The 19,957-nt window shown below is 48.4% G+C and overlaps 1 protein-coding gene across 1 annotated transcript in view; it reads left to right on the top strand.

Annotated features, from left to right (window-relative positions):
* The window catches only part of LOC127929264 (plexin-A4-like), an 89,500-nt gene extending 71,454 nt beyond the window's left edge, over positions 1-18,046 (top strand). Inside the window, exon 3 of the mRNA XM_052517224.1 lies at positions 16,946-18,046. Within this exon, the coding sequence (XP_052373184.1) occupies positions 16,946-17,236 (291 nt within the window). The 3' untranslated portion in view covers positions 17,237-18,046. The remainder of the gene's footprint in view (positions 1-16,945) is intronic.
* The last annotated feature ends 1,911 nt before the right edge of the window (positions 18,047-19,957 follow it).

The following is a 19,957-nucleotide window of genomic DNA, read 5'->3' as shown; positions in this document are numbered from 1 at the left end:
TGTGTGTGTGTGTGTGTGTGTGTGTGTGTGTGTGTGTGTGTGTACAACCCCATCACCAACCATAGTAGGTCAAGCTCCTGCCCTCCTCTCCTCACTACACTAAGCATAAACAGCTCAGACCTGAGGATCTGTCCATTGACTCTGTATGGTTTCATCCCTTCTGTCCTCTAAAGTATATCTGCCCAGTCAGCAGTGTGTGTACAATCCTCTGACAGTAGCAGCGGCAGGGACCTTTGAAGCTTTGAAGGACCCCTGTTCTGACTGGACTCCTTCCAAACACACGCTCTGAGAAGATGATGAATAGGGATGAAACATGGAGGGAGAGGATGATGAACAGGGATGATACTGGAGGGAGAGGATGATGAACAGGGATGATACTGGAGGGAGAGGATGATGAACAGGGATGATACTGGAGGGTGAAGGAGGAGAGGATGGTGAATAGGGATGATAATGGAGGGAGAGGGAGGAGAGGATGATGAATAGGGATGATACTGGAGGGAGAGGATGATGAACAGGGATGATACTGGAGGGAGAGGATGATGAACAGGGATGATACTGGAGGGTGAGGGAGGAGAGGATGGTGAATAGGGATGATAATGGAGGGAGAGGGAGGAGAGGATGATGAATAGGGATGATACTGGAGGGAGAGGATGATGAACAGGGATGATACTGGAGGGAGAGGATGATGAACAGGGATAATACTGGAGGGTGAGGGAGGAGAGGATGGTGAATAGGGATGATAATGGAGGGAGAGGGAGGAGAGGATGATGAATAGGGATGATACTGGAGGGAGAGGATGATGAACAGGGATGATACTGGAGGGAGAGGATGATGAACAGGGATGATACTGGAGGGTGAGGGAGGAGAGGATGATGAATAGGGATAATACTGGAGGGAGAGGGATGATGAACAGGGATGATACTGGAGGGTGAGGATGATGAACAGGGATGATACTGGAGGGTGAGGGAGGAGAGGATGGTGAATAGGGATGATAATGGAGGGAGAGGGAGGAGAGGATGATGAATAGGGATGATACTGGAGGGAGAGGATGATGAACAGGGATGATACTGGAGGGAGAGCATGATGAACAGGGATGATACTGGAGGGTGAGGGAGGAGAGGATGGTGAATAGGGATGATAATTTAGGGAGAGGGAGGAGAGGATGATGAATAGGGATGATACTGGAGGGTGAGGGAGGAGAGGATGGTGAATAGGGATGATACTGGAGGGAGAGGATGATGAACAGGGATGATACTGGAGGGAGAGGATGATGAACAGGGATGATACTGGAGGGTGAGGGAGGAGAGGATGATGAATAGGGATAATACTGGAGGGAGAGGGATGATGAACAGGGATGATACTGGAGGGAGAGGGAGGAGAGGAGGATGAATAGGTATGATACTGGAGGGAGAAGGATGATACTGGACAGATAGGATGATACTGGAGGGATAGGATGATGAACAGGGATGATATTGGAGAGAAAGGGATGATACTGGAGGGAGATGGAGGAGAGGATGATGAACAGGGATGATATTGGAGGGAGAGTGATGATACTTGAGGCAGAGGGATGATACGGGAGGGAGATGGATGAGATGTTGATGGACAAGGATGAATGATACTGTAGGGAGAGGGATGATACTGGAGGCAGAAGAATGATACTGGAGGGAGATGGAGGAGAGGATGATGAACAGGGATGATATTGGAGGGAGAGGGATGATACTGGAGGCAGAGGGATGATACTGGAGGGAGGTGGAGGAGAGGATAATGAACAGGGATGATACTGGAGGGAGAGGATGATGAACAGGGATGATACTGGAGGGTGAAGAGAGGATGGTGAATAGGGATGATAATGGAGGGAGAGGGAGGAGAGGATGATGAATAGGGATGATACTGGAGGGAGGATGATGAACAGGGATGATACTGGAGGGAGAGGATGATGAACAGGGATGATACTGGAGGGTGAGGGAGGAGAGGATGGTGAATAGGGATGATAATGGAGGGAGAGGGAGGAGAGGATGATGAATAGGGATGATACTGGAGGGAGAGGATGATGAACAGGGATGATACTGGAGGGAGAGGATGATGAACAGGGATAATACTGGAGGGTGAGGGAGGAGAGGATGGTGAATAGGGATGATAATGGAGGGAGAGGGAGGAGAGGATGATGAATAGGGATGATACTGGAGGGAGAGGATGATGAACAGGGATGATACTGGAGGGAGAGGATGATGAACAGGGATGATACTGGAGGGTGGGGAGGAGAGGATGATGAATAGGGATAATACTGGAGGGAGTGGGATGATGAACAGGGATGATACTGGAGGGTGAGGATGATGAACAGGGATGATACTGGAGGGTGAGGGAGGAGAGGATGGTGAATAGGGATGATAATGGAGGGAGAGGGAGGAGTGGATGATGAATAGGGATGATACTGGAGGGAGTGGATGATGAACAGGGATGATACTGGAGGGAGAGCTGGAACAGGGATGATACTGGAGGGTGAGGGAGGAGAGGATGGTGAATAGGGATGATAATTTAGGGAGAGGGAGGAGGGATGATGAATAGGGATGATACTGGAGGGTGAGGGAGGAGAGGATGGTGAATAGGGATGATACTGGAGGGAGCTGATGAACAGGGATGATACTGGAGGGAGAGGATGATGAACAGGGATGATACTGGAGGGTGGGGAGTGAGGATGATGAATAGGGATAAGCTGGAGGGAGAGGGATGATGAACAGGGATGATACTGGAGGGAGAGGGAGGAGAGGAGGATGAATTTGATACTGGAGGGAGAAGGATGATACTGGACAGATAGGATGATACTGGAGGGATAGGATGATGAACAGGGATGATATTGGAGAGAAAGGGATGATACTGGAGGGAGATGGAGGAGAGGATGATGAACAGGGATGATATTGGAGGGAGAGTGATGATACTTGGGCAGAGGGATTTGGATGAGATGTTGATGGACAAGGATGAATGATACTGTAGGGAGAGGGATGATACTGGAGGCAGAAGAATGATACTGGAGGGAGATGGAGGAGAGGATGATGAACAGGGATGATATTGGAGGGAGAGGGATGATACTGGAGGCAGAGGGATGATACTGGAGGGAGGTGGAGGAGAGGATAATGAACAGGGATGATATTGGAGGGAGAGGGATGATACTGGAGGCAGAGGGATGATACTGGAGGTGGAGGAGAGGATAATGAACAGGGATGATATTGGAGGGAGAGGGATGATACTGGAGGCAGAGGGATGATACTGGAGGGAGATGGAGGAGAGGATAATGAACAGGGATGATACTGGAGGGAGAGGGATGATACTAGAGGGAGAGGGAGGAGAGGATAATGAACAGGGATGATATTGGAGGGAGAGGGATGATACTGGAGGCAGAGGGATGATACTGGAGGGAGATGGAGGAGAGGATAATGAACAGGGATGATGCTGGAAGGAGAGGGATGATACTAGAGGGAGAAAATGAAAGATAGAGAAGCTGGCCAGTGTTTGATATAGTCAGTTGGCCAGTGTTTGATATAGTCAGCTGGCCAGTGTTTGATAGAGTCAGCTGGCCAGTGTTTGATATAGTCAGCTGGCCAGTGTTTGATAGAGTCAGCTGGCCAGTGTTTGATAGAGTCAGCTGGCCAGTGTTTGATAGAGTCAGCTGGCCAGTGTTTGATAGAGTCAGCTGGCCAGTGTTTGATAGAGTCAGCTGGCCAGTGTTTGATAGAGTCAGCTGGCCAGTGTTTGATAGAGTCAGCTGGCCAGTGTTTGATAGAGTCAGCTGGCCAGTGTTTGATAGAGTCAGCTGGCCAGTGTTTGATAGAGTCAGCTGGCCAGTGTTTGATAGAGTCAGCTGGCCAGTGTTTGATAGAGTCAGCTGGCCAGTGTTTGATAGAGTCAGCTGGCCAGTGTTTGATAGAGTCAGCTGGCCAGTGTTTGATAGAGTCAGCTGGCCAGTGTTTGTGGTGGAGGGACGGAAGCGTAGAGGGAATGGCGGTGGGCGGCGTTAGCGTGCAATCCTGCGCTCTGTCATGCGCGGCGAACGGGACGAAGGGTTGCCATGGATCAGTGCTCAGACAGACTGCACATTGCACTCCCATCACCGAGCTCTCTGCATGGGGCTGCAACTGTACAGACAACACTGTGGAGGGAAATAACTGTCTCAAGTTCAAGTCAAGTCCACGTCGGCAGTCAAGTCCCTTCAAAAACAGATTCCTGTCTCAATGGGACTCACTTGGCAGCCAAGTCCCTTGAAATAGAGATTCAAATTAAATGTTATTAGTCACATGCGCCGAATACAACAGTGAAATCCGTACTTACGAGCCCCTAAAAAACAAAGCAATTTCCAAAAAAACAGATATGAATAAGAGATAAAAAGAACAAGTAATTAAAGAGCAGCAGGGAAATAACAATAGAGAGACTATATTCAGGGGGGGTACCGGTACAGAGTCAATGTGCGGGGGCACCAGTTAGTTGAGGTAGTATGTACATGTAGGTAGAGTTATTAAAGTCTCATGAGGGGGAAAAGGTTTTGTCCTGCCCTCTTCACGACTGTCTTGGTGTGTTTGGACCATGTTAGTTTGTTGGTGGTGTGGACACCAAGGAACTTGAAGCTATCAACCTGCACCACTGCAGCCCAGTCGATGAGAATGGGGGCGTGCTCGGTCCTCTTTTTCCTGTAGTCCACAATCATCTTCTTGCGGAGAGAGATCACGTTGCGGGAGAGGTTGTTGTCCTGGCACCACACGGCCAGGTCTCTGACCACCTCCCTATAGGCTGTCTTGTCGTTGTCGGTGATCAGGCCTACCTCTGTTGTGTCATCAGCAAATTTAATGATGGTGTTGGGGTCGTGCTTGGCCGTGCAGCCATGAGTGAACAGGGAGTACAAGAGAAGACTGAGCACGCACCCCTGAGGGGCCCCTGTGTTGAGGATCAGCGTGGCAGATGTGTTGTTACCTACCCTCACCACCTGGGGGCGGCCCGTCAGGAAGTCCAGAATCCAGTTGCAGAGGGAGGTGTTTAGTCCCAGGGTCCTTAGCTTATTGATGAGCTTTGAGGGCACTGTGGTGTTGAACGCTGAGCTGTAGTCAATGAATAGCATTCTCACATAGGTGTTCCTGTCTCAATGGGACTCACCTAGTTAAAGGACAGATGAATACAATAGAATAAGTCCACGGTGCGATGTGTTGTGGCTGTCCCACGTTGTTATGATTGCATAATGAATGTGAATGCGTAGGCAGTTATGCAAGGTTGTTGTGCCCAGCATTCAATTTGACAGGCAAGCTATTTCACACAGTGTTAACATTGTACATAATTATGTGTTGTGAAGTTCATGGAAATACAGGTTTGCTGTTTGCACTGACCGATTATTATTTGTTGTGTTGTTTTTATAGACGTACAGAGAAGTGGAAAATAAGTGATGCTTCATGGCTCTGCTGTGGTGGAGTGGTGTTGTGGGGAAACACATCTACCAGTATAATGTGTGTCATTAACTTCCTGAACCAGCGGACCATAGGACTCCTCTTTGTGACACTGCAGGCCCAGATTAGGCCCAACATCAGAGAGCGTTGAACAGTGGATCTCATTCAATCCCTTTAATCGCATTGTGCCACCACCTCTCTCTCTCTCTCTCTCTCTCTCTCTCTCTCTCTCTCTCTCTCTCTCTCTCTCTCTCTCTCTCTGTCTCTCTCTCTCTCTCTCTCTCTCTCTCTCTCTCTCTCTCTCTCTCTCTCTCTCTCTCTCTCTCTCTCTCTCTCTCTCTCTCTAGTCTGTGTCTACTGAGCCGTATGCCCAGTCCAGAAGAGAGCTCTCTTTGTACTGTAGCTGGCTGGCAGACAGAGAAATAGAGATAGAGGGAGAGAGAAATGGAGGGACAGCGAGAGGTCCTGATTCCGTATTCTGTTTTTGGCCGTGGTTCAGATGCAGCAGAGCCTCATCTCTCCTCCAGAGGCTTTTAGGAGGGGAGCCGGTGTCCTCCCCTGTGTCCTCACTCCACCCAGGGACTCTCAGTGTGAAATTGACCATAATGCAGAAGGAATCGTGTACCTGTAGAGGGAGGGAGCGTTAGACATGGAGTGAGAGAGGGAGGAGGCTGGGAGGATGAGAGAGGGGACTGTAGGCAGAGAGAGAAAGAGATATGGAGGATGTGGGGGGGAGAAGTAAAGAGAGTAGGGGGGAGAGAATGAGAGTAAAAATGGTTTGATACAGAAAGGAGAGAGAGAGATAGACAGACAGGCAGATGGGGGCTGTTTTGAGGACTGGATATTATTTGTGTCTGGGTGACTGAGATGGGTGTCAAATGTCATGTTTTGTGCGGGCGTAATGAAAACGTGTCTGCTTTCTGAAAGGATGACAGACAGCAAGTATATTTCATTAAATTGAGTCGCTGCTCGGTGTGATTGGCATGTTAGGACGCTTCTCCAGAAATATCACGGCAGGTGTCAATAACGGGAGAAGAGAACACACCTCTTGTTCTCTGTACATGCATGAGTATGTGTCATGCACACACACACACACACTCACACCCACACACACATGCACACACACTTCTATCAAAAGTACCAAAAGTACCCTCGTTATACCCTCCGAGGTATCAATCTGAAATCGGCTGAAAATAAAAGAAATGTTTGCGCACCTCTTGTTGTTGGTCAGACGAGCCATTCCCTCTCCCTCCTCACATCTCCCTCCCTCCCGACTTTCTCATTTCTCATTTCCTCCCTCATAGCGCGGTTAACCCCTGACCTCTGGGTGATGAGGCTCCTTTGTAACAGCCTGTAACAATGATGAAAATCAAGTCGAGGGGCAGTAGCCAGCAGAAGATTTCTCTTCTTCTCTCATTTCTTCCTCTTTCTATCAGAGGGGTAAGCAGCAGGAGGGCTATAGATGGAGGGGTCCACCGCTCTACCAACTAAAGCTCCAGATATAAGGCTGTCTGGTGATGGTATGTTTATGCGCTCAAGTGTGTGTGCCCTGAGCTATCGCTATGACGACAACGCCGGGCCAAGCTCTCTGTCTTGTGATGATGCATGGGCCGGCGGTAGAGAGGACAGCAGACAGGCCTGCAGAAAGACTAACACCGCAGAAGGCTAGATGTGTCACATGGGATGACACTGGAGAGACGAAGCAGGTACGGGGAGTAAAACCTTTAATATAGAACGGACATGGAACAAGACAGTAACAGCATCAGCAAACAGGTAACACAGACAAAAAAAACTATTACTGCAGCAGCGGGAACAGAGCAAGGAAACGGACAAATATAGGGGAGGTAATAAACAGATGATGAGTGAGTCCAGGTGAGTCCAATATCGCTGATGCACGTGAAGAGGGAAGGCAGGTGTGCATAATAGATGATAGGAGTGAGTGAAGCAGGGCAGCCTGGCTCCAGAGGGAGGAAGAGTGGGAGTAGACATGACACTACCCCCCAGGGGCGCCACCCGCCGTCCACCTGGGCAAACCGGCCGAGACATGGGCGCTGGGCAAGCCGGTTGGGGCGTGGGAGCACAACTATCTGGCAGGAGTGTGAGAACCTGGCGAGCCCCCTGAGGCATGGAAGACTGACAATCCGTCTGAGGCAAGATGCTTGTAGATCCCGCTGCAGCGAGGGAGATGTAATGCAGGGCAACCTGGTGCTCTCGAGCGCCAGGGGGGGGGAGAGCGGGAGCAGATGTGACAGTACCCCCCCCTCTTGGGGCACCACCCGGCATACCACTTGGGCGAACCGGCCGAGACATGGGTGCTGGATAAGTCGGTTGGGGCGTGGAAGCCTGACGAACCGACAGGAGCGTGGGAGCCTGGCGAGCTGGCTGAGGTATGGAAGCCTAACATCCAGCTGAGGCAAGACGCCTGACGCCTGTCGAGGAGCCCAACTATCCAGACGGAGTATGACGTGGGATGGAAACCTCTCGAGCCACCCGAGGCAACGAAACCTCTCGAGCCACCCGAGGCAACGAAACCTCTTGAGCCACCCGAGGCAATGAAACCTCTCGAGCCACCCGAGGCAACGAGACCTCTCGAGCCACCCGAGGCAACGAAACCTCTCGAGCCACCCGAGGCAGCGAAACCTCTTGAGCCACCCGAGGCAACGAAACCTCTCGAGCCAGCCAGGGTGTGGATGCCCGACCGGCTGGCTTACGCATCCCCGGGTCCATCGGCGGCGGAATCCACCCCGACGTCACCAATTATTAATAATAAACCTGGACCGGCTGGGCGAATAAGAACTGACGATCCGGCTGAGTCCCGACGTGGGATGTGCGCCATCCGAGCCAACCGGAACAAGGAAACTTCTTGAGCCAGCTAGGGCGTGGAAGCCCAACATGTTGGCTAGGCACCCCAGCTCCATCAGCGGTGACCCAGAGCCGATGTCACCATACCAACCGGAATGCCAGTACTCCCCAATGCTTCGTATGATGGCTGCTGCATTCTGTCACCCAATTGCTTCTCCTATAGCAGATTATAGCAGGAAGGTCTTCGACCACCCGGTCTGTGGAAAGGACGCCGCTAAACTACTCCTGTCCCTCCGTTAAGGTTCCCAGAGTGTTGCTGAAATGGCATGTGAGTTCCGCACCCTCGCCGCAGAGTTAGGCTGGAATGAGGAGGCTCTTCAGGGAGCAACTCACTCACTGAGACCCTCAAGGACGGGTTGGTGTCCAGGGAGGAGCCTGATGATCTTGATGAACTCATTTCTCTCACTATCCGCATTGACAACCGTCTCTGGGAGTGTTGGTGGAAGAGGGTAGGTAGGGTTGCAAGTACCTTAACATCTGCTTCAGTGCCTTGCCCTTCTCCTCCGACTGTATCCCTACCCCAGGCATGTTCTAAGCCGGAACCCATGGAGCCTGGCCGGACCCATCTATCTCCAGAGGAGAGGCATATACTAGGAGCTGTCTATACTGTGTCCAGGTTGGCCAGATGGTCTCCACTTGTTCCCTGCGTCCAGTAAGACGAGGCTCGGCCGTTATGGGGGAAATATTGTTGAGTCAAATCGCCGGCCCATCTTCCCCCAGACCTCTGTTTGAGACCAACCTTATGTGGCAGAGCCACTCTCTGGTATTCACCAGGAGATGATCAGTTTCCACATAATCAACAGTCCCAACCCAGCTCACTCCAACCTCAGCCTCCACATCTGGCTTCCTAGAACTCATCCAAGCATCCCTGGATCTGCACTTAATCTCTCCCTGTGTTACAATAAATATCTTGGTTCATTCATCCCTGTTTCCTGATCTGAGTCTGCTCTTGGGTTCCCCTGTGTATCCCTTGCCACTCATCAGTTCTGCTCCCCCCCCTCCATGGTGCCACGGTTTTCACTAAACTCCACCTCCAGAATGCCTACCACCTTTTCCTCATCAGAGAGGGGGACGAGTGGAAAACGGCATTCAACACACCACTTGGACACTTTGAGTTTTTGTACTGTTAAGCGGAAAAGCACAGGGGAACCCAAGTGCAAACTCTGACCAGGAAACAGGGATGAATGAACCAAGATATGTATTGTAACACAGGGATAGATGAAGTGCAGCCTGGCACCCTCAAGCGCCAGAGAGGGGAAGCGTGGGAGCATACGTGACAAGATGTTTTGAGTTGGCCGCTCTGTCCTGCCTCCCATATGGTACCCTATTCCCTATATAGTGCACTACTTTTGACCCCTGCTAGAGGATGGCTGGGTGCCTCAGCTACACTTCATGCTCCCCGGCCCACGGAACCAGCAATCTAAGACAGCAGATTTTTAAAGGTCAGGCGACATTGGCTGGACTGGACCCAGCTAGCACATAACGTTCTGAGAACCATGTTTCTTAGAGCTTGGTGAGAGCGTGATTGTCCTGTGGTTATTTTGCATTCAACCTTCCCACAACTTTCTGGGAATGGTGCAGGAAAGTTGCTTGGCTTTGGGACATTCATAGCACAGTTCAGGAACTTGACAAAAAAAGTATATTTTCTTGGTATTTCATAATTTCAACAGAACGTTTCCTAAAAGTTTGAACATGGTTACATTTAATTTCAAAGTTGGTAATGTTCTAGGAACGTTCTACAACTGGTTTGACATTGGCAATGTTCTCAAAAAGTTCAGAGAATATTAAGAAACAATGTGGGAATTTCAGTACTTCAGCATAATGTTTCCTACAGGTTTTTTCATGGTTCTATTTAATCTCATGTTCTCAAATTGTTCCGAGAATGTTAAAAAACTATGTTCTTCTGTGAGAATCTTAGTACTTCCACAGAACATTCCACACAAGTTCCCACGTGGTTCCATTTAATGTCATATTTGTATTACATTCTGGGAACATTTTTAAAATGGAGTGACTTAAGCGATTCTGGGAATGTTGTACTCATTAACATCAATAGGCTCTAAATTCCATTTTCAGAACATGAAAAAACACATTAAAACTTCAGTGACATTCAGAGAATGTTCTCAGAATGTTACTTAAAAACATCTACATTCTGTTCTCAGCATCAACAAAACTCTCTCTATCCTCCATTTTGTGAAGTGGGTTCAGGTGTGTTGGCTGCGCCAACTAATTGGCCCCATCTGATCTTAATGAGTGCTTGTTGCCTTTGAATGGACTAAAATAAACAGCTTTGTATGCGCAAAAAACCATGGCATGCTAGCTCCATCCTGGTGGTGCAGTGGACTAATTCCAGGGATAGACAGGGATAGAAAGTCATAGGTTTGAATCGAACTGATGCAGTGTCACAATAAAAATATACATGTTCTCATGATTATTCCTCAGGAAATGACTGGCCATGTGTCCTATCTGTACTTCAGAAAATGAAATCATAAATATGCTAGCAGTGTTAAGTTCTATTGAAGCATTCAGTGAAACTTTTAAGGAAGCTATTAAAAAACCTCTAAATAACACACTAACCAGAGTAAATGTTCCCATAGGCTAACTTTTACTAACTTCTGTTCTCAGGACGTTTAAAAAACGTTATTTTTTACGACCATGAAATATATGGCTTTGTTCCAACAACCAATGTGAAACCAAAAACATATGTTTTTCTCTCTCTCTCTGACTTGTTTATTCTCTCTCTCCCTTCTTCTCCCGATATGAAATGAATTTGACTCGACCATAGTGAAGTCTCTGTCACGTTCGTCATAAGGATCAGACCAAGGCGCAGCATGGTATGCGTACATTCTCTACAAAAAAATACAAAATCAATGAACGAAACGTGACGCTATACAAATAGTGCTGACAGGCAACTAAACATAGACACGATCCCACAACACAAATGAGGAAAATGGCTACCTAAATATGATCCCCAATCAGAGACAATGATAAACTGCTGTCTCAGATTGGGAACCATATCAGGCCAACATAGACATACAAAAACTAGAGTACCCACCCTAGTCACACCCTGACCTAACCAAAATATATAGAAAAACAAAGATATCTAAGTTCAGGGCGTGACAGTCTCAGACAGATTACTCATAACGTAACCACCATGTTATGGAGACGGCTCCAGTGGTTCTATTGAAAGCTCTCTATCTCCGTGGTGACAAAGATGAAGGGTTTGTGAAACTCTGTCAGCAGACACTTGACTGAACGTTCCCCTGAGGACTTAGTTCACTAAAAAGCTTCCGGGAAAGAACCACCAACCAAAAGGGTATCATTGCCATATTTTCCTCCACTTTGTCCCCACAATGGCCTCCTTGACCAACAAGAAGGGTATCATTGCCATATTTTGCTCCACTTTGTCCCCACCATGGCCTCCTTGACCAACAAGAAGGGTATCATTGCCATATTTTGCTCCACTTTGTCCCCACCATGGCCTCCTTGACCAACAAGAAGGGTATCATTGCCATATTTTCCTCCACTTTGTCCCCACCATGGCCTCCTTGACCAACAAGAAGAGTATCATTGCCATATTTTGCTCCACTTTGTCCCCACCATGGCCTCCTTGACCAACAAGAAGAGTATCATTGCCATATTTTGCTCCACTTTGTCCCCACCAATGCCATCTTAACCAAGAAAAAGAGTATCATTGCCATATTTTGCTCCACTTTGTCCCCACCATGGCCTCCTTGACCAACAAGAAGAGTATCATTGCCATATTTTGCTCCACTTTGTCCCCACCAATGCCATCTTAACCAAGAAAAAGAGTATCATTGCCATATTTTGCTCCACTTTATTCCAATAATGGCCTCATTGAAAAAAATGATGGCTTGTTTACATGCAGAAGCTTACTGTTACTGACAGTTAGAGCTTTAATGCCGATAAACACGACTTTGGTTTATAATGTAGTTTATATCTTGTTGAATCTTTCATTAAGCAGAGAGACACACCAGTGTTTCTGATGGGTATTAGATGGACCTAGACACAACCCTGGTTGAGATGGAAGGTTTGAATCGGCATGACGGTATGCCAGAAATGATTTGGTCTTATAATATATGATAACAGGTGTTGATTTATAACCCACTTTCACATCTGACCTCAGGACCTTTAATCACGGGAAAGGAGAACAACATCTCCAACTGTAATATCAACTGTCGCGCTTTTACTCTCACAATAACCCAGCGCACTGCCTCCATATTAATCAAATGGGACGGTCCACCAGTCCAAAGCCCACTGTTTCAAATCTGTCCATACAGATGGAATAATGCCTATTGTCTAGCGTCATTATTCTGCTATCAGAAGCCATACAACATTCTCTTTTCTTATGACAGGTGGACATTTCCCAGACTGTATGTCGTCCATATTCCAACCCACCATTCTATCTGCATATAATAGTCATTTGGTGGTTGCTTATATATTTACTGTTTCACACATGTACAAGTGGGAATTAATATACGTGTGTGAACTGGAAATGTGTTTTTTGGCATAGCTGACTCTCCCCGAGACACCTTTGGAGAATGGGGTCACGGCCAGGGTCAGTCATTATCAATGGCGACCCTGGAGCAATTAGGTTTAACTGCCTTGCTCAAGGGCACATCAACAGATGCTTCCCTTTGTCAGCGCAGGGATTCAAACGAGTGACCTTTTAATTACTGGCTCATTGCTCTAACCGCTGGGCTGCCTGACACATATGGCTGGGCTACCTGACACATATGGCTGGGCTACCTGACACATATGGCTGGGCTACCTGACACATATGGCTGGGCTACCTGACACATATGGCTGGGCTACCTGACACATATGGCTGGGCTACCTGACACATATGGCTGGGCTACCTGACACATATGGCTGGGCTACCTGACACATATGGCTGGGCTACCTGACACATATGGCTGGGCTACCTGACACATATGGCTGGGCTGACACTGGCTGGGCTACACATATGGCTGGGCTACCTGACACATATGGCTGGGCTACCTGACACATATGGCTGGGCTACCTGACACATATGGCTGGGCTACCTGACACATATGGCTTGGCTACCTGACACATGGCAATTACAAAAGCACTGTAGCATGTCCAATTGCGAGGTATAACAGATGAAAAACGAGGTGAGCGTTTCTTGTTTTTCCGATTATTTCTCCTCCCTAGAGGTGCAACACTGATTATTCCTCCTCCCTAGAGGTGCAACACTGATTATTTCTCCTCCCTAGAGGTGCAACACTGATTATTTATCCTCCCTAGAGGTGCAACACTGATTATTTCTCCTCCCACATATGGCTGGGCTACCTGACACTGATATGAGGTGCAACACTGATTATTTATCCTCCCTAGAGGTGCAACACTGATTATTTCTCCTCCCTAGAGGTGCAACACTGATTATTTCTCCTCCCTAGAGGTGCAACACTGATTATTTATCCTCCCTAGAGGTGCAACACTGATTATTTCTCCTCCCTAGAGGTGCAACACTGATTATTTCTCCTCCCTAGAGGTGCAACACTGATTATTTCTCCTCCCTAGAGGTGCAACACTGATTATTTCTCCTCCCTAGAGGTGCAACACTGATTATTTATCCTCCCTAGAGGTGCAACACTGATTATTTCTCCTCCCTAGAGGTGCAACACTGATTATTTCTCCTCCCTAGAGGTGCAACACTGATTATTATCCTCCCTCCACTGAGAGGTGCAACACTGATTATTTCTCCTCCCTAGAGGTGCAACACTGATTATTTCTCCTCCCTAGAGGTGCAACACTGATTATTTCTCCTCCCTAGAGGTGCAACACTGATTATTTCTCCTCCCTAGAGGTGCAACACTGATTATTTCTCCTCCCTAGAGGTGCAACACTGATTATTTATCCTCCCTAGAGGTGCAACACTGATTATTTCTCCTCCCTAGAGGTGCAACACTGATTATTTCTCCTCCCTAGAGGTGCAACACTGATTATTTCTCCTCCCTAGAGGTGCAACACTGATTATTTCTCCTCCCTAGAGGTTATTTCTCCTCCCTAGAGGTGCAACACTGATTATTTCTCCTCCCTAGAGGTGCAACACTGATTATTTCTCCTCCCTAGAGGTGCAACACTGATTATTTCTCCTCCCTAGAGGTGCAACACTGATTATTTCTCCTCCCTAGAGGTGCAACACTGATTATTTATCCTCCCTAGAGGTGCAACACTGATTATTTCTCCTCCCTAGAGGTGCAACACTGATTATTTCTCCTCCCTAGAGGTGCAACACTGATTATTTCTCCTCCCTAGAGGTGCAACACTGATTATTTCTCCTCCCTAGAGGTGCAACACTGATTATTTCTCCTCCCTAGAGGTGCAACACTGATTATTTCTCCTCCCTAGAGGTGCAACACTGATTATTCCCCCTCCTAGAGGTGCAACACTGATTATTTCTCCTCCCTAGAGGTGCAACACTGATTATTTCTCCTCCCTAGAGGTGCAACACTGATTATTTCTCCTCCCTAGAGGTGCAACACTGATTATTTCTCCTCCCTAGAGGTGCAACACTGATTATTTCTCCTCCCTAGAGGTGCAACACTGATTATTTCTCCTCCCTAGAGGTGCAACACTGATTATTTCTCCTCCCTAGAGGTGCAACACTGATTATTTCTCCTCCCTAGAGGTGCAACACTGATTATTTCTCCTCCCTAGAGGTGCAACACTGATTATTTCTCCTCCCTAGAGGTGCAACACTGATTATTTCTCCTCCCTAGAGGTGCAACACTGATTATTTCTCCTCCCTAGAGGTGCAACACTGATTATTTCTCCTCCCTAGAGGTGCAACACTGATTATTTCTCCTCCCTAGAGGTGCAACACTGATTATTTCTCCTCCCTAGAGGTGCAACACTGATTATTTCTCCTCCCTAGAGGTGCAACACTGATTATTTCTCATCCTAGAGGTGCAACACTGATTATTTCTCCTCCCTAGAGGTGCAACACTGATTATTTCTCCTCCCTAGAGGTGCAACACTGATTATTTCTCCTCCCTAGAGGTGCAACACTGATTATTTCTCCTCCCTAGAGGTGCAACACTGATTATTTATCCTCCCTAGAGGTGCAACACTGATTATTTCTCCTCCCTAGAGGTGCAACACTGATTATTTCTCCTCCCTAGAGGTGCAACACTGATTATTTCTCCTCCCTAGAGGTGCAACACTGATTATTTCTCCTCCCTAGAGGTGCAACACTGATTATTTCTCCTCCTAGAGGTGCAACACTGATTATTTCTCCTCCCTAGAGGTGCAACACTGATTATTTCTCATCCTAGAGGTGCAACACTGATTATTTCTCCTCCCTGGAGGTGCAACACTGGTTTGGCGTGACGGTGTGAAAATAAGGAAGTCTCATTTAGTTTTGTTCTCCGATTCACTTTGAATATTTGTTTCTGTTGTTGGCATCTCTTGGCTTTACACTGGTGGTATTGTGGGGGGGATCTGCCTGGGATCAGCCTGTCAGGGTAGCTGCTGGCAATATTACATAGGACTACTGTAACTTGACTGCAGTCTTCGTCCCTCTCCCTTTCCCTGTCTATCTCTTTACATCTCTCGCTCTCTCTCTCTCTCTCTCTCACACACTCTCTCTCTTTCTCTCTCTCCCTCCCTCTCTCTCTACTTCTCCCTCACTCCCTCTCTGCATGTCCAGAAGGTCAGTCTCAGACAGTCTAAACAACGCTGTGTCACTGAGACTAATCCCAGACAGTCTAAATAACACTGTCACTGAGACTAAACTCAGACAGTCTAAAAAACACTGTCACTGAGACTAAACTCAGACAGTCTAAAAAACACTGTCACTGAGACTATACCCAGACAGTCTAAATAACACTGTCACTGAGACTAAACTCAGACAGTCTAAAAAACACTGTCACTGAGACTAAACTCAGACAGTCTAAAAAACACTGTCACTGAGACTAAACTCAGACAGTCTAAATAACACTGTCACTGAGACTAAACTCAGACAGTCTAAAAAACACTGTCACTGAGACTAAACTCAGACAGTCTAAAAAACACTGTCACTGAGACTAAACTCAGACAGTCTAAAAAACACTGTCTCTGAGACTATACCCAGACAGTGTAAAAGGCCATTATGAACCTCTCTCCCTTCACATTCATGTCTTCTGACCCGGAGATGAATTCCTCTGTGTATTCTACTGGTCTTTACAACTGTTGAAACTGTTGTTTCTGGTATTGGAGGAGATGCAGTGCTTGCTGGTTTTATCTCCAACCCAGCTGTAACACATGGAAGACAATGTTAGTGCAGATGAAGGATGATGATAGTGTTGATGAATCAGGTGTGTTATTGCAGGGCTGGAGCCAAACCCACACTTTTGTCTCTATAAATCCCCCCCCCCCTCCTACATACACTGACTTTGATAGCTACTTTATTGAGGGAAAATGTGCTCACTATGACTGAGATATGTGGTTGTCTCACCAAGCTATCTGAAGATAAATGCACTAACTTTAAGTCTCTCTCACTGAACATATACCATAGTCTTCTTCAGAATACACACTCTTCTTCAACAAGAATTAAGAGACAGTTGATCACAAAAAAAGTCCAATAATGAGTCTCTGCCCCCCCTCTCTCTTTCCCTCCCCTCCCTCTCTCCCTCCAGCTCTTAACCATCGACGACAACTTCTGTGGCCTGGATATGAACGCTCCTCTGGGGGTGTCAGAGATGGTGCAGGGCATCCCTCTCTTCTCTGACTCCACCGACAAGATGACCTCGGTCATCGCCTATGTCTACAAGAACCACTCTCTGGCCTTCGTGGGCACCAAGAGCGGGCGCATCAAGAAGGTAGGCGGGCAGCCATTGATACTATTAACCTTCCCAGTGGTCTCCCACCGGGGACTGTGGAGGGCTACTAGGAGATACGAGGAGATTGTTTTTCCACAAACATGCTGAGTCGGCCGTTTTCTCTTCAGGAGGGAGAGGTGGAGGAGAGGCAGTGTGTGTGTGTGAGTGTGTGTGTGTGTGTCAGAGAGAGAGCATCTCGAGACCACCTCAGGGGTTTTATTAATAGAGGTCTTTCTGGTGTTTCTGGACGTCTCTCCTGATCCATGGTCCTGTATAAAACACGCTACACCATGACAACCTACTGTTCACTGTAGCTGCTACCATATCATTTTTGTCCACAACACTGAAATAGTCTCTAAAATGATACAAACCAAACATCATTTCCCATTGTACAAAGAAACTAAAGAAGTCGCTGCCATAAACAGATCAACCGTTAGAGACTGTGTTTTGAAGTGTGTGACTGTAGCGTGGGTGTATAGGCCTGGTGCAGCGTGTCGGAGCCCCAGCCTGGACCCCTGCTGCCCCCAACGCCCCCCTCTCAGGGAGCCCTGTCCTGGGGTAATTGGATGATGCGGTGTTGGGGGGCCCTGGGCCTGCTGCTCTGCTTCTCTCTCTTCTCTGATGTGCTGACAGGGGTGTGAGCATACACACAGCCATGACTGAGACTAATCCTGGGCGAAGCCAGCTAGCCGCTCCTGGCTCTGAGGACAATAGTATTACAGAGAGAAGGAAGGAGAGGAGAGAGTGGAGCTGAGAGAAGGAGAGGAGAGAGTGGAGCTGAGAGGAGGAGAGGAGAGAGTGGAGCTGAGAGGAGGAGAGGAGAGAGTGGAGCTGAGAGGAGGAGAGGAGAGAGTGGAGCTGAGAGGAGGAGAGGAGAGAGTGGAGCTGAGAGGAGGAGAGGAGAGAGTGGAGCTGAGAGGAGGAGAGGAAAGAGTGGAGCTGAGAGAAGGAGAGGAGAAGAGAGAGTGGAGCTGAGAGAAGGAGAGGAGAGAGTGGAGTTGAGAGGAGGAGAGGAGAGAGAGAGAGTGAAGCTGAGAGAAGGAGAGGTGAGAGGGAGCTGAGAGAAGGAGAAGAGAGAGTGGTGCTGAGAGAAGGAGAGGAAGAGGAAGCTGAGACAAGGAGAGGAGAGGAGAGAGTGGACTGAGAGTGGAGCTGAGAGAAGGAGAGGAGAGAGTGGAGCTGAGAGGAGAGAGTGGAGCTGAGAGGAGGAGATGAGAGAGTGGAGCTGAGAGAGTGGAACTGAGAGGAGGAGGGAGAGAGTGGAGCTGAGCTGAGAGGAGGAGAGAGTGGAGCTGAGAGAAGGAGAGGAGAGAGTGGAGCTGAGAGGAGGAGAGGAGAGATGGGGCTGAGAGAGTGGAGCTGAGAAAGGAGAGGGAGAGAGTGGAGCTGAGAGAAGGAGAGGAGAGAGTGGAGCTGAGAGGAGGAGAGGAGAGAGTGGAGCTGAGAGGAGGAGAGGAGAGAGTGGAGCTGAGAGGAGGAGAGGAGAGAGTGGAGCTGAGAGGAGGAGAGGAGAGAGTGGAGCTGAGAGGAGGAGAGGAGAGAGTGGAGCTGAGAGGAGGAGAGGAGAGAGTGGAGCTGAGAGGAGGAGAGGAAAGAGTGGAGCTGAGAGAAGGAGAGGAGAAGAGAGAGTGGTGCTCAGAGGAGGTGAGGAGAGAGTGGTGCTGAGAGAAGGAGATGAGAGGAGAGAGTGGTGCTGAGAGAAGGAGAGAAAGAGAGGGAGTGATAGAAAGAGAGGGAGTGATAGAAAGAGTGGGAGTGATAGAAAGGGTGGAGAGTGATAGAAAGGGTGGAGAGTGATAGAAAGAGAGGGAGTGATAGAAAGAGAGGGAGTGATAGAAAGAGTGGAGAGTGATAGAAAGGGTGGAGAGTGATAGAAAGGGTGGAGAGTGATAGAAAGAGAGGGAGTGATAGAAAGAGAGGGAGTGATAGAGAGGGAGAATGATGCCAGACAGAGTGTGTGTGTGAAAGAGAGGGAGAAGGTTGCCAGGCAGTGTGTGTGTGAAAGAGAGGGAGAAGGATGCCAGACAGTGTGTGTGTGAAAGAGAGGGAGAAGGATGCCAGACAGTGTGTGTGTGTGAAAGAGGGGAGATGCCAGACAGTGTGTGTGTGTGTGAGAGGTGTGTGTGTGTGTGGAAAGTGTGTGTGTGGATGCCAGACAGTGTGTGTGTGTGTGTGTGTGAGAAGGATGCCAGACAGTGTGTGTGTGTGAAAGAGAGGGAGAAGGATGCCAGACAGTGTGTGTGTGAAAGAGAGGGAGAATGATGCCAGACAGAGTGTGTGTGTGAAAGAGAGGGAGAAGGATGCCAGACAGAGTGTGTGTGTGAAAGAGAGGGAGAAGGATGCCAGACAGAGTGTGTGTGTGAAAGAGAGGGAGAAGGATGCCAGACAGAGTGTGTGTGTGAAAGAGAGGGAGAAGGATGCCAGACAGAGTGTGTGTGTGTGAAAGAGAGGGAGAAGGATGCCAGACAGAGTGTGTGTGTGTGAAAGAGAGGGACAGGGGAAAAAGTATATTTTTTCCTCCACTCCTCAAGAGCTCTCCTCCAAGAAGTTTACAAGAACTTAGTCAACAGGCAGGATTCCCCTTAGCCTTGTTGTTGTTGTTGTTGTTATCCCTGTGTCAGTGTGGGAGTAATCCAGCTAGGCTGTGTTAAGTCAGACAGGCTGAGGCTACAGTAAGTGGGTAGCAGCACGGCCCAGTCACGTCTCAGAACACGGCCCATCAGACGAGCCCTCAATTCAGCCTGAACAGCCTCAGCCTCTCCCTCCTCAGAGAACTGGAGCACAGCAGAGACAAAGGGAGAGAGCAGAGGGGGAGAGAGAGAGGCAGAG

This window comes from Oncorhynchus keta, unplaced genomic scaffold (genome assembly GCF_023373465.1).
Source record: "Oncorhynchus keta strain PuntledgeMale-10-30-2019 unplaced genomic scaffold, Oket_V2 Un_scaffold_630_pilon_pilon, whole genome shotgun sequence".
In the NCBI taxonomy this organism is placed as follows: Eukaryota; Metazoa; Chordata; class Actinopteri; order Salmoniformes; family Salmonidae; genus Oncorhynchus; species Oncorhynchus keta.
This window is presented reverse-complemented; position numbering and strand designations above follow the sequence as displayed.